At 46.4% G+C, this 12,578-nt stretch overlaps 1 protein-coding gene across 2 annotated transcripts in view; it reads left to right on the top strand.

Moving 5' to 3' along the window:
• Positions 1-12,578, top strand: part of ADGRD1 (adhesion G protein-coupled receptor D1) — a 130,679-nt gene that overhangs the window by 21,351 nt on the left and 96,750 nt on the right. For both annotated transcript variants that reach the window (XM_053589533.1, XM_053589532.1), the window contains 2 exons: positions 6,121-6,300; positions 9,017-9,271. In XM_053589533.1, coding sequence (XP_053445508.1) covers positions 6,121-6,300; positions 9,017-9,271 — 435 coding nt within the window. The remainder of the gene's footprint in view (positions 1-6,120; positions 6,301-9,016; positions 9,272-12,578) is intronic.

The following is a 12,578-nucleotide window of genomic DNA, read 5'->3' as shown; positions in this document are numbered from 1 at the left end:
GGGCCACTCGCAGGGATGGTTTGCTCTGTGGCTTTCCTGGAGGAGCAGTGATGAGAGAAGAGGGGGGAATTTCTTACACTGTGTTTTCTATCAAATGGGGAAAGAGAGAGAGAGAGAAGAGCCCTGCAGCATCAGGTGGTTCAGGAGGTGGTTAGAGAGCAGCTTTGGGCTACACACAAAGAACAGGTGCGTATTGAGAGAACACGGGAAGCAACCCGGTCATGGGGCATGTGGAAGTGGCCTTCCTGTCTGGACAGGCAATTGTGTCGCAGCCTCTGTCACATACACCAGTCTGGGAACACAGCCTGGTGGTCTCTTCCATCTGGCACCCATTCCATTTCACATCCCACAACCACCTGCTGTTGCTTCAGATTCACACACAGGAAGATGGAAATCGTGGTGTTCACCCGGGTCCACCTATAACCCAGACCTCCACCTCCCCCTTGCTGGGGCCTTCAGCTCAGCTTCTTCTCTCAAAGTTCCCTCCCGGTGGCCTCACATCTCCCTCCTTACTTGGTTGTTGGGTCAACTGGCTTCCCTCCTTGTAATGCTAACGTTGGAAAAAAAAATCTGAGGCTGCCGTGTTGGGGATTCAGCCATCTTCCCATCTCCTCCTTGCCAAGACAGCCGAGAGGCAGGTGGGAAAGAGCGTCCTCCCCAAGCCATGTGGGGAAGTTGGACGTGTCCAGTCTAAGGCAAGGTGTCATGTACTCACAGGCAGCCATGGACACTTGCTTTCTCCTCAACTGTCTTATGTTTTTTAGGCTTTAGAAGAAAGTCTTATGAACATTCTCTGTATTTTCAGCACCTGGATCTCCATAGTATTGATAATAGATAACAGATCACCTGAAAATTATGCTGGAGAGGCTTCTGCATCCAAAAATAATTCTATCCTTACAGTCCTAATGTACACAAAGAACAACCTGCTATCCCCCAAACCCAACCTGCCAGACATAGATGCTCAAGACAGTCGGGCAGGACATGTTTATGCCAGAGAATAAGCCTAAAGGTGGGTTGTCTATTTTAACTGGTTCAGGGTGAATGATAGATGATTTCTTGAAACTAGTGATTCTGAAATTTTAGTCAGTTTTAAATCATTTTTATAATTTTTTTTACCATATACATATCTCATCTGAACTCTTACAATACTCAGCATCTGTCTTTAAATTTTACTTACTTAGATTTAATTGAAAAGGAAACTTTACATCCCATTCATGAATAGAAAACCAGTAAAAACTCCTAAAAATAGAAGATACCTGTGCCATTAAATTTTGCCTCATGGGTCCCATTTCCCACTGATGACTCTGAGGTCGACATATGGGTATTTCTTTGTCAGAATGGGGATTAGCAGAACTGAAATACAGTTAATGAGGGAACGAGCTTTTCATACTGTGCGTCAGTATTATATGTGGTCATGTCTATATGTCACCTAAACTGTTCCTGGAAAAAGTGCCCAAGACTATAGGATGTAAAATTATTGAACGTTAAAAATGTATAGGTGGGAGTTGTCATACCAACCAGTTCTCTGCTGAAATACGGAGATCTAGTTAATAGTTTAGTGTCTTATGAACCAGGTTTTGGGACCTAGGTGGCCACCTCTGATAGCCAGTAGCTATGAGGTGTCTGGATATTTCTTAGCTTAGCCAGAAAGGCCACAGTCTCCATCTTACTCTGCTCCTGACAGGTGCATTTTTGTGCACAGGTGTAGGTGGTTACCCTGGGTGCAGAGTCTCACCTCCTCCTCTCTCCTGAACAGTAGTCTCACTGAGTGGAAACCCCACTGAGAATCCCAGGGTTGGGAGGCTCCCTTGACGTCACTTATTCATTTTAAAAATGAATCCAAAGCCCCAATTCTGGAAAGCGTCTCTTAACCAAAAGCTGGGAGAATGTCCAACTTCTGTGCTTGAGATGTACTATAAACTTGGACGTTGACTCAGCAGGTCAGATTGAAGGTCTCCCTGGAATGGGTCAGCTCAGCTCTCGGGCTCTCATCTTAGCAGTTTAAAACACAGCTCAGTATCCTCATCCTCCTTGCTCCATGAGACGATGGGAACAGCAGGCCACTGTCAGCCAGGCACTGGAGCGGAGGGCAGTGCGGGCGGGGGCTCGGCTGAGCCGGGGGCCTTCCTGCTTTCTCAGCACATGTCTCCGGCTGCCCCTCTGCCCAGTGTGGATTCTTTCTCCAGCAGCAGGACTTGGTCTTCTTCGTGCTTGGCTTAGGGCCCCAAGAGGTGGGAAGCAGAAGCCACTAGAACCCTAACCTGGCCCAGCGTCTCTCCTAGTCATTTGTTGGTCAGGTGGGCTTGGGGCCGGGGGTGGGGTGGGGTGGGGGACGGGCCACACAGCAGGCAGAACAATGCCATGGAGACATCTTTCCAGGGAGTGGCAAGGTGACAGTGTGTGAGCACACATAGGAGGGACAGTTGTGGCTGTCTTTGGGGAAGACAGGCTGGGTCAGTGCTCGATGGTGTCATCAGAACGTCGTGTCCGCATTGCCCCTGGTGTGAGCGCGATGTCCACCCAGAAGCTCCAAGTTTCTGTTTTGCCAGCTGAGTCTGCCCATTCCTGGACGGTGGTTCTGATTCTCCCAGCCTGAGTCAGCCTTCAGGTGTGTGGTCAGCCCCGCTAGAATGCAGGAAACAAGAGGCTTGGCCTCCCACAGAACGTGGAGCCTCCATGGCCACAGGTGACTCGCTGCTCCCTCTGCCTATGTTGAATCACACTCTCACAAGGTGCCGAGTCTGTGTGCCTGGGAAGAGCCCATCCTCCATGCTGTCTGCAAGGGAAGGGTGGCGTCGCACACTGGTTACAAACTCAAACCCAGGATCCAGGTTGCCTGAGTTCAACTCCAGACTTTGAAGACTAGCTGTGTGGCCTTGGGCAAGCTATTTAATCTCTTAACCTGTTTTCTTGTCTGTAAAACAAGAAGGATAATGACATAACACCTCCTTCGTAGGGTTGTTAGGGGGATTAAGAGTTCATCCGCGTACTAACTTCAGCACCATCTTCCTGGCCCGTAGTGAGTGCTCATTAGATGCTGGAAGTCATATTCTTCTTCCTAAAGTGTGCCTTAGATATTAAGGGAATTAAGGTTTTGTCTGTTAAATTTGTGATATTTTTCTACATTGTTACATGCCTTTTGACTTTGTTAATTTTTTTTTTTGGCTTTACAGAATATTGTAATATTTATACACCCAAATTTATCCATCTTTTCTTGTGATGTCTGGAGTTTTGCTTTTCTTTTTGTCTTGCGGAGAAAGATGTTTCCTCATTTTATATTTTGGATGGATTAGGATTTAATGCTAACCACAAGAAAATATATCAAATCAATTTGGCAATATTGTGCTTATTTCTTTTTCCTTCAGCTTGTTCTTTGTTTGCACTGATGGCCCAGGTTTGTAATGTAGATTCCTTAAAATGTTAAGTTGAAGGCACATCGTGGGTCTTTTAAGCCTGTGTGAAGACACAAACTGATGTTGAAATAGGAGCTTTGTTCTGTGGGTTGAGTTAACTAAATAAAAAACTCGGTTTGGCCCTGAGGATCGCCTTTAATCTATGCTTACCTACCACCACATGGAATTTTTTAATTTTTTCTTTTTCTTTCTGGACAGAAAGACATTTGGCCAAGACAGGATCATTTTGAGTTGAGTGAAAGGAATTTTTAAACGCAGCAAAGTTTTTGGAAAAAAATTAACTTTCATAAATCCTACTGGGAATTTGTTTCATAACAAAAATTTCACAATGGGCTGGGCTCATTTCCCTGTGAAACTGGTTGCTTCTGAGTGTGGAGAGACACTGCCAGAAGGTTTAGGGGTTTCCTGGCCTCTCTTTACCACCAGGGTGCATGGAAGACAGCAGTGGCCTTGAGTCTCCATCCTCCACCAGTCCTTGCAGCAAGCAGGCTTGGGAGGGGGACCTGGGAAGGACCAGCTGGGCCCTGGGACTCCACTGTCAGCTGCCCGTGGGCCTCTGTGCCACCCCCCAAAGAGGCATCCTTTTGTAGTGGGGACCTGCATCACAGGGCACTTTGGCGGGCTTTTTGCTTCTTTTCTCAGTAGCCCTGAGGACACAGCCCTCATGACGTTGAGTTCTACGGTGGAGCCTTGCAGGGGTCTAGAAAGGTCCAGGCTCCTGCCAGTGTTTTGAGGTTCCTTCTATTAAAAAATGAAATGGATAAATTCCAAGATTATAAAAACTATGCTGTTTTTCACGTTTATATCTGTGCAAAGGCACAATACAATTGTTGCAAGATATTGTCACAGTGCATTTGAAGGACCTGTAACAAGTATAGAAAAAACTCTGTAAGTTGACCACTCAAGGGATTGTAACAAACTGGTCAGCATATGGAGATGGTCAACATAAGGAACTAGGTCTACTGTACTGATACATACATATGGTGCACGTCCGGTCTATGAAAACTAGAGTGGTCAGTGTAGGAAGGTGGTCAGCTATGGAAGGGTTACTGTATATTAATTCTTAAGGTGTAGGATGGTTGGCAATGAAACACCAATGTATACATGAATGACAAATGTCTTTTAATTCAGTGACTCTCTAAGACTGTGTCTGTAACCTTACTTGAAGATTAGGTCTAAAGTCTAAACTTGGTTCCATTTATATACATAAGACCCAGGTCAAATGTCCCAGAGTCTCTCTCCATCTGTCCATGCACCCGCCTTCCATCATGGGACCATTTTGATCAGCCTGGGCATGGATCCTCTCTCAGCATCACTGAAGCTCTCCTACCACAGTGCCCAGGCCAGGCTGGGGGTGGTGAGGCTGCTGGGTTTGCTTCCAGCTTTTGAAGGCAGAGTCTAGGCAGGTGGGTGGCTTAGCCTGCACACATGCACAGAAACACATGCAGTTGATTACGCACAAGGAAAGGCCAGGTGGGCAAATGTTCTTGAGGGCAGATGATCAGAATTGGCATTCCGAGCACCATAGTGCAATGACAGAGAGGCCCTCAGCTCTTCGGAGTCGCTGGCCAGGTCTGAGCTGTGATGGCACCTTCAACAAGGGCCCCTCCAAAACCTGCGAGGGTGAATTCAGAAATTGAGAGCCACCATCAGAACCTGAGCTTTTGAGGTTGCTTTTACATTAAAAAATAAAATAGAGAAATTCTAGCCTGGGGTTATAACAATGATGCTATGTTTTCCATGTCTGCAGACATTTGATGGGTCCATCTATCTTTTGATGGAGGGATAGAGCTTATTCGCACTCACCCAAGAAGCAAGGCCCATTCAGACCAGGTGGAATAGTACCCTCACCCCGGCGTGGAGCCTGGGGCAAGAGTTTGTTAAGAACCTGTACAGGGGGACTCAAACAAAGCTCTAGCTGCCAGTGTCCCTGTGGGCACCATGCTATATTCATCTGTTGGAAACGAACAATCATAGGTATCAAAGACCTTCAAGTGTGCTTCCCCTTTGGCAAGAAATTCCCTGTTGAGATGTGCAAAAAAAGTTTTGCTTCAAGTTCTGTTTGAAATATTTCCTCAAAAAGTTGAAGAAAACCTTAAGACCTAGCAATAGGGGGTTGTTGTTTAAAAAAAAGTCATACCTGTTTAGAATGTAATGCTGTACAGTCATAAAAATGACAACGCAGACGTGTATTTATGGACACTGGAGGAAGTTCATGGTGCAATAAATTTTTGAGAAAAATGTTGTTTATAAACCAGTATATGTGAGATGGGTCCTTTCTTTGTGAAATGTATTTATAGAAGTGACTTTGGAAGCTACCACAACAGGGTGTGTTTGGGGGGTTATGTCTCTGGCTCTGCTTAATCCCCAGAAGATCTGTTGGGGTTTGCAGAGATCTGAACCAGTCACTAATTTAGCAACTTGGAGCAAAGTAGACTCATTTTCTTCATCTTTGTAATGGAGACAGAAACAGGCTTTTTGTGCTATTTAAAAGAAGACAATTCATTTAAACCTCTTAGAAAAGTGCCCTTGATAAATACTAGGTAATATCACTGTCCTTTTTTCAGAATTGAACATACATTGTCTTTAGAATGAGAAAAAAGTACGTTTTAAATGAAGACTAAAAAAGCAGAGAGAGTATCTGTTTCTGAAGAGCTATGTCCCTGTTTTCTGTTAATAACACAGCCACCTCCTTTCCTTTCCTCAGGGGTCACGTTTTCTTTTTTCTGGAAGACACAAGGAGAGCAGGCCAGACCGATCCCTTCTGCCTATGGTGGACAGGTCATCTCCGATGGGTTCAAGGTCTGCTCCAGTGGCGGCAAAGGCTCGGTGGAGCTCTACACTCGGGACAACTCGAAGACATGGGAGGCCACCTTCAGCCCACCGGGTGAGTGACATTGATGGTGTCGGCCCTGAGACTTTAGCGCCGAGGAGCAGAGAAGCTGAGTCTCCCTGAGAACGGATGCTGGAATCCAGCAGTGCAGGGAGACCACAGAGGCTTTGGTGACCTGAAAGGCCCTTAGAGGGTCCTGGGAATGGCCAGGCTATACCCTTTGCCCAGATGACCTCTGCACTGGGCAGAGCTGTGTTCCCTCTGCCCGTGGTCCTGTGATCCCTGTGAGTCACCTAACTGCTCTGGGCTGCTCCACTTGTCGTATCTGTGAAGCTCAGATGACATCAGTGGTACTTAACCTCATAGTCTGGTGAAATTAAATGGAATTTTTGCACCAAAGTGCATGCAGTGGCTACATTTCTCCTTTCCATTTTCCTTCCCTCTCTCCTCCTCCTTTTTAGTGGTATAGGCTTGTAACAGTTTAAAACAGGATGGGGAAAAGCTTTTGGGAAGAGAGGATGAAGCTTCAAAGAGCAGCAGGGTTGTCAAGGAGAGGAATGCAGGGCTGGGCAGGGGCTCTGTGGCGGAGGGTCCAGTGCGTGTGGGAATTCTCTGAACTTAGTGTTGTTTCTAAGGAGAGGGGCTCCAGTTTTTCTTAGAAATACAATAGACAGAAGAGGCTGGGTTGACAATAGGTGGGTGGGTGGGGGGCTGCCTCCTCTCGACATGGCAACTATCCTTCAATGTGCTGCAGTCAGCACAGAGACTGAGGCCCCTGGGAAAGTGGGCCCTCCGCAGGCTGGGATTGTGGTACCAGGGTGTGACTTTGTTGTTGTCGTTATCTTTAATAGACTTTACCTTTTCGAGCAGTTTTAGGTTCACAGGAAAATCGAGTGCCAAGTTCAGAGATTCCCCCTCCCCCCCGCCCCATGTACAGCCTCCCCCACCAAAGCGGTGCATTTGTTACAACTGAATCCACGTGGGTGACGTGGTCACCCCAAGTCCACGTTTTACGTTCACGTTCGCTCCTGGTGTTGCACGTTCGATGTGCTGACGAGGTGTCTGTTGAGGGGTTTTGCTCAGTTTTTAATGGGGTTATTTAAGGGTTCTTGGCATACTTTGAATAACAGTCCTTTGTCACGTGTCTTTTGCAGATGTTTTCTTCCTGTGTGCTCGTCTTCTCGTTCTCTTGACAGTGTCTTCCACAGAGTAGGAAGTTTTAGTTTTACAGAAGTTCAGCTTCTCCATTATTTCTTTCACAGATTATACCCTTAGTGGTGTTTCTAAAAAGCCATCACCAAACCCAATGGCCCCTAGGTTTTGCTCTGAAGTTAGCTCCTGGAAGTTTTACAGATTTGAGTTTTACATTTAGATCTATAATCCATTTTGCATTAATTGTTGTGACAGATGTAAGGTTTGCACTAGATTCATTTCTTTGCGCATGTGGGTGCTCAGTTGTCCCAGTGCCATTTGTTGAAAAGACTGTTTCATTGTTCTGCTTTGCTCATTTGCCAAAGACCGGTTAACTATATTTGTGCTGCTCTATCTCTGGCCTATCTGTTCTGTTCCCCTGGTCTAGCTGTCTGTTGTTTTTTCCCCTAGTACATGTGTACCACGCTGTCTTGATTATTGTCGGTTTATAGTAACTCTCAAGGTCAAGCAGGGTCAGTCCTCAGATGTGATTCATTGCCATCAGAACTAACAATCCTGACTGTCAGTTCTAAAGTTCTAAATAATTTGTTGATATCCACAAAATAACTTGCTGGGATATTGATTGGAATTGTGTTGAATATGTAGATCAATTTGGAACCTTGAGTCTTCCTAGCCATGAACATGGGATATCTCTCCATTTATTTAGCTCTTGCTTACTTTTTTTGTCAGAATTTTATAGTTTTCCTCATATAGATATTACACGTGTTTACGTGTTGTATTAGATTTGTAACTAAGTATTTCTTTTCCTGTTTTTTTTTAATTTTTTATTGTTGGGGATTCATTGAGGGTACAATAAACCAGGTTACACTGATTGTATTTGTTAGCTAAAGTCCCTCTTGCAATCGTGTCTTGCCCCCAATCTTTTCCTGTTTTTTTTTTTTTTTGAGTGCTAGTGTAAATGATAATTTAAAAAAATTTTAAATTACATTTGCTCATGCTGGTATACAGAAAAAGTGCTTGACTTTTCCAGCCTTCTATCTGGAAATTTTGCTATAACCATTTATTAGTTTCAGGAGATTTTCTTGTTGTTGATTGATTATTTAGGGTTTTCTACATAGGAAATAATGTCATCTATAAATAAAGTTTTATTGCATCCTTCCTAATCTGTATGCTTTTTTTTTCTTTTTTGCCTTATTGCATTAGTTAGAACTTGCAGTACAGTGTTGAAAAGAAGTGGTGAGAGGGGACCTTCTTGCCTAGTTCCTGACCATGTTGTTTTTTTCAGCTAGGTTCCTGTCTGACTGGCTGGTGCTTGTGGCCCCCCCACCCCCCACCTTTCTAAAAAGCATTTCATCACCTTTGCTTGTAGGCATTGAAATTTGTGAGTCCTGTGTTAGAATAACAAGGGGTCTCCTTGAATTGCTTTTGGATTTATGGGGATGGGGGTAAAGGGCAATTTCTTTCCTGTGCTCTGAAGGTCCAAGAAAAGTTGGATATATATGATAACCCATGTTAGGACTCACTGAAGTCCACAGTGGCTGATGGGAGAAGGAGAAAACACACTCCTGGGAAGCCCGTTCCCGTGGTGCTCAGGATGGGAATCTTCCCTCTTTTCCAGGTCCCTACTGGACTCACGTCCTATTTACATGGAAGTCCAAGGATGGCCTGAAAGTCTACGTCAATGGGACCCTGAGCACCTCTGACCCAAGTGGAAAAGTGTCTCATGCCTACGGGGACTCTGATGTCAACCTGGTGATAGGGTCTCAGCAGGACCAGACCAAGCGCTATGAGAATGGGGCTTTTGATGAGTTCATCATTTGGGAGCGGGCCCTGACCCCAGATGAGATCGCCATGTACTTCACAGCTGCCATTGGTCAGTGAGTGTGAGGGTCTGGGGCAGGTGTGGTGTCTGTCCCTGGGGTCCTCTTTCTGTCTTCCTCCCTCCCCAGCATTTCCCTTCTTCTCCTTCCTGAGCCCGCAGTGTGCAGCATGAGACTTGTCCTTGTATTATCTTGTAGGTACTTCTTAGAACACCTGTTCCTTGAGGCAGAGGAAGTTAATAATGAGCTAGAGGCACCCTGAAGCTAATGGTCTTCTGATGGTCCTCACCAGGTTTCACGTGATAGGTGACGGTAATGATAGAAGGTTTTGGAGAGCAAACATTCCAGTGCTTGCCTTGCACCTTCCAAGCTGTGCCCTTGGAGGGGTCCTTGGAGAGCCCCTGGGATTCCTCTTCCTGCTCTGCACAGGGTAGTGGTTCAGGGCAGAAGTCCTTGGGCAGGTGGACCTGGGTTCAAATCTTCCCTGTGCCCTAATGAGCTATGGGACTTTAGGAAGTTTTTTTTTTTTTTTTTGTAGGCATTGAGGCAAAATTCACAAACCACAGATGTAACCACTTAGAAGTAATAGTTCAGTGGCATTTAGTGCATTCTCAATGTTGTACAACCACCGCCTCTATCTAGTTCCAACCTCCCTCAAAGAAATCCCGTACCCAGTAAGCACTTTTCCCCCAGCAACCACTGACCCCTCTACCTCAATGGATTTACCTGTTCTGGAGATTTCATATACATGGAATCATATAATGTGCGATCTTTTTTTCTTAGTATCTCAAGTCACATTTTTTCTTTGTAAAATGGATAAAAATAATACTACACCTTCTCCTGGGGGGGTGTTGTGAAGAAACAATATGGAAAGGTATGCAATGCCCTTGGGCAATGCCTGGCACATGGCAAGTTTTCAATAGGTCTTAGCCATTTTTATCTTTACTTTTTTTTTTTACAAGACAGGGTCTCTGTCACGGAGTTGGGAGTGCAGTGGTGTCATCACAACTCCCTCCAGCCTCTATCCCCTAGCTTAAGTAATCCTCCTGCCTCAGCCTCCTGAGTAGCTGGGAATATAGGAGCACCACCACATCTAGCTAATTTTTTCTTTCTTTTTTTTTCTTTTTTGCAGTTTCTGGCCGGGGCTGGCTTTGAACCCACCACCTCCAGCATATGGGGCTGGCGCCCTACTCCTTTGAGCCACAGGCACCGCCCTATAGCTAATTTTTCTTTTCTGTTTCTTGTGGAGATAGGGTCTCACTATGCTGATCTTGAACTCTTGGCCTCAAGAAATAGTCCTGCCTCAGCCTCCCAAAGTGCTGGGCTTACACACCTGAGTCCCTGTGCCTGGCCTATTTTTTAAATTAATATTCATTTTCCTCCTACTATTGCATTCTCATTTTGCCTACAAGTGAATACAGTTTCTTTATGTCCACATAAAATAATGTGTCGGTAAACAATAGCCACCAGGTAGGCCCCCTGCATACCTTAGGCTGGCCGGTGGCAGGAGCCTAGGCTGGGAGGTGAAAGTGCTGCGCTCTTGCCCAGCAGCCTCTGCTGAGGCTCTGACAATAAGTCCCTCCATGGTGAAGACTCTGTTGATGATGTGTGAGAGAGCTGAGCTCAAAATAACCCATCTCACACAATGGGCAGTGCCGGGGAGGATTGCTTCAGAACTTGTGTGGTCCAGGTACTCAGATGACATCAACTGGAATCTCTGTATTCGTCCCTGCCTTTCTTCCTTCTTAAGGTGCCCAAATGGCTGGCATCCCTCCGGGGTTGCATCCTCAGCCCCCAGCAGTCTTGGCAGAAGAAAGGGTGCTTCTCTGTCCTGTTGCCTGCTGCACTAAGGCGGGGCAGGACTCACCTGGGGGCTCGTATCCATCCACGTGTCTTTCCCGGGTCAATTGCTGTGGCAGGGCATATAGAATACGCCAATTGGCTTAGGCCTGGGTCAGAGTCCACTCTTGAAAGGGCAATGAGGTCAGTTTCATCTGAAACACACGCAGGAGAGGTCCTCCCACAGAGGACCACTAGAGTGCTGATCTCGGAAGAAGGAGCAGGCTCTGCACGGGCAGGCCCTGCAAATGCCCACTATGGCCTTTGACTCTGTCTCCTGGCTCCTACCCAGAAAAATGGAATTTGTTCCCTTTCACAGAAGGGCAAAATACATTTTCCTTTGGAAGAAAAAAAAAATAATCAATCTACAAGATTTTATTGCCTAGAATTCAGAGTTGACACTTTGAAACCAAGATAGTACTTGCGTTTGTGTGATGAAAAGCCTGACACAAATCCCGCCTTCCCAATAGTCTATTATTTTAATGATATGGGAAAGAGGTGCCCTTATTTCTGGGCCTTGTAGCCAGCTCAGCAACCTGCCACCAGTTCATCTCTGGCCCTCCACACTTGGTGGGGGTGATGCCCACTTCTTCGAGGGATTCCCAGGAGATGCTGTACAAATGCTTGTATCTCTTGGGAGTGCATGCCCTGCACCATTCCTGAACCAGGCTGGGTCCATCAGAATTCCTTGTCACCTGGTGATTTGATTCTGAAGACAGGGTGTAGGAAGGATAACCCTGGTGGTCTCCCTCAAAAGCCCTGGGTGGGGCCTGACATGCCGTGTATGAGCCGTGGGCTCAGGAATAGGCAGGACCTACTCTTCATGTAAAAATCTGTCTGCACTTGGGGCTACGCTGGGGCTACAGGTGTCTCAAGGGGTGTTTTTCTGAGTTACCTGTCTGGAGGGTTTGCTCATTTCTAACCCCATGCGCCAAAGTAGGCATCATCTTCTGAGCCACCTGTCCAGACAGGGCCAGGCCCCCTGCCCCCACCCTGGGATGGACAGCAGATGCTTCTGTGAACAGAGGACCTGAGAAGGCTGCCTTTAGAGCCTCAGTATGTAGGATCCGAGAGGGCCAAGGAACCGGCAGTCTCCTCTCCATTTTGGTCTCGCAACTGGTGTGTCTTCATTGCTCTTCCCTTTGTTGTGACATGAGTTAAGCGTGAGCTTGATGATCCGGAACTTGCTAGCACAGAGGAGCGAATATCACTCTGACTTGGAGAGCTGTCCCAGCAGCATCATACCTCCTGCATTCTCCAGCCAGATGCCCAGCCCCACCCAAACCCCAGGGCCCAGTCACTGTCAGAGCCAGCAAGGTGAAGATGTCACTTCCTCTGGTCATCCCTAAGTGACCTTGAGAGATGTCCCATAAATGAAGCGGCACATCTAGTTACGTCTGTGAGCTTGTCAGGAGATGGTAGGGTTAGAAATCAGTGGTGGGGAACAGGCAGAGAACAGGCTGAGAACAGCAAAGCACAGCTTAGCCTTTGACCTGGACAGCTTCATTACCGGTGATTGTT

This window comes from Nycticebus coucang, chromosome 4 (genome assembly GCF_027406575.1).
Source record: "Nycticebus coucang isolate mNycCou1 chromosome 4, mNycCou1.pri, whole genome shotgun sequence".
Taxonomy (NCBI): Eukaryota; Metazoa; Chordata; class Mammalia; order Primates; family Lorisidae; genus Nycticebus; species Nycticebus coucang.
The sequence above is the reverse complement of the archived record's forward strand: the minus strand, read 5'-3'. Positions and strand labels throughout refer to the sequence as shown.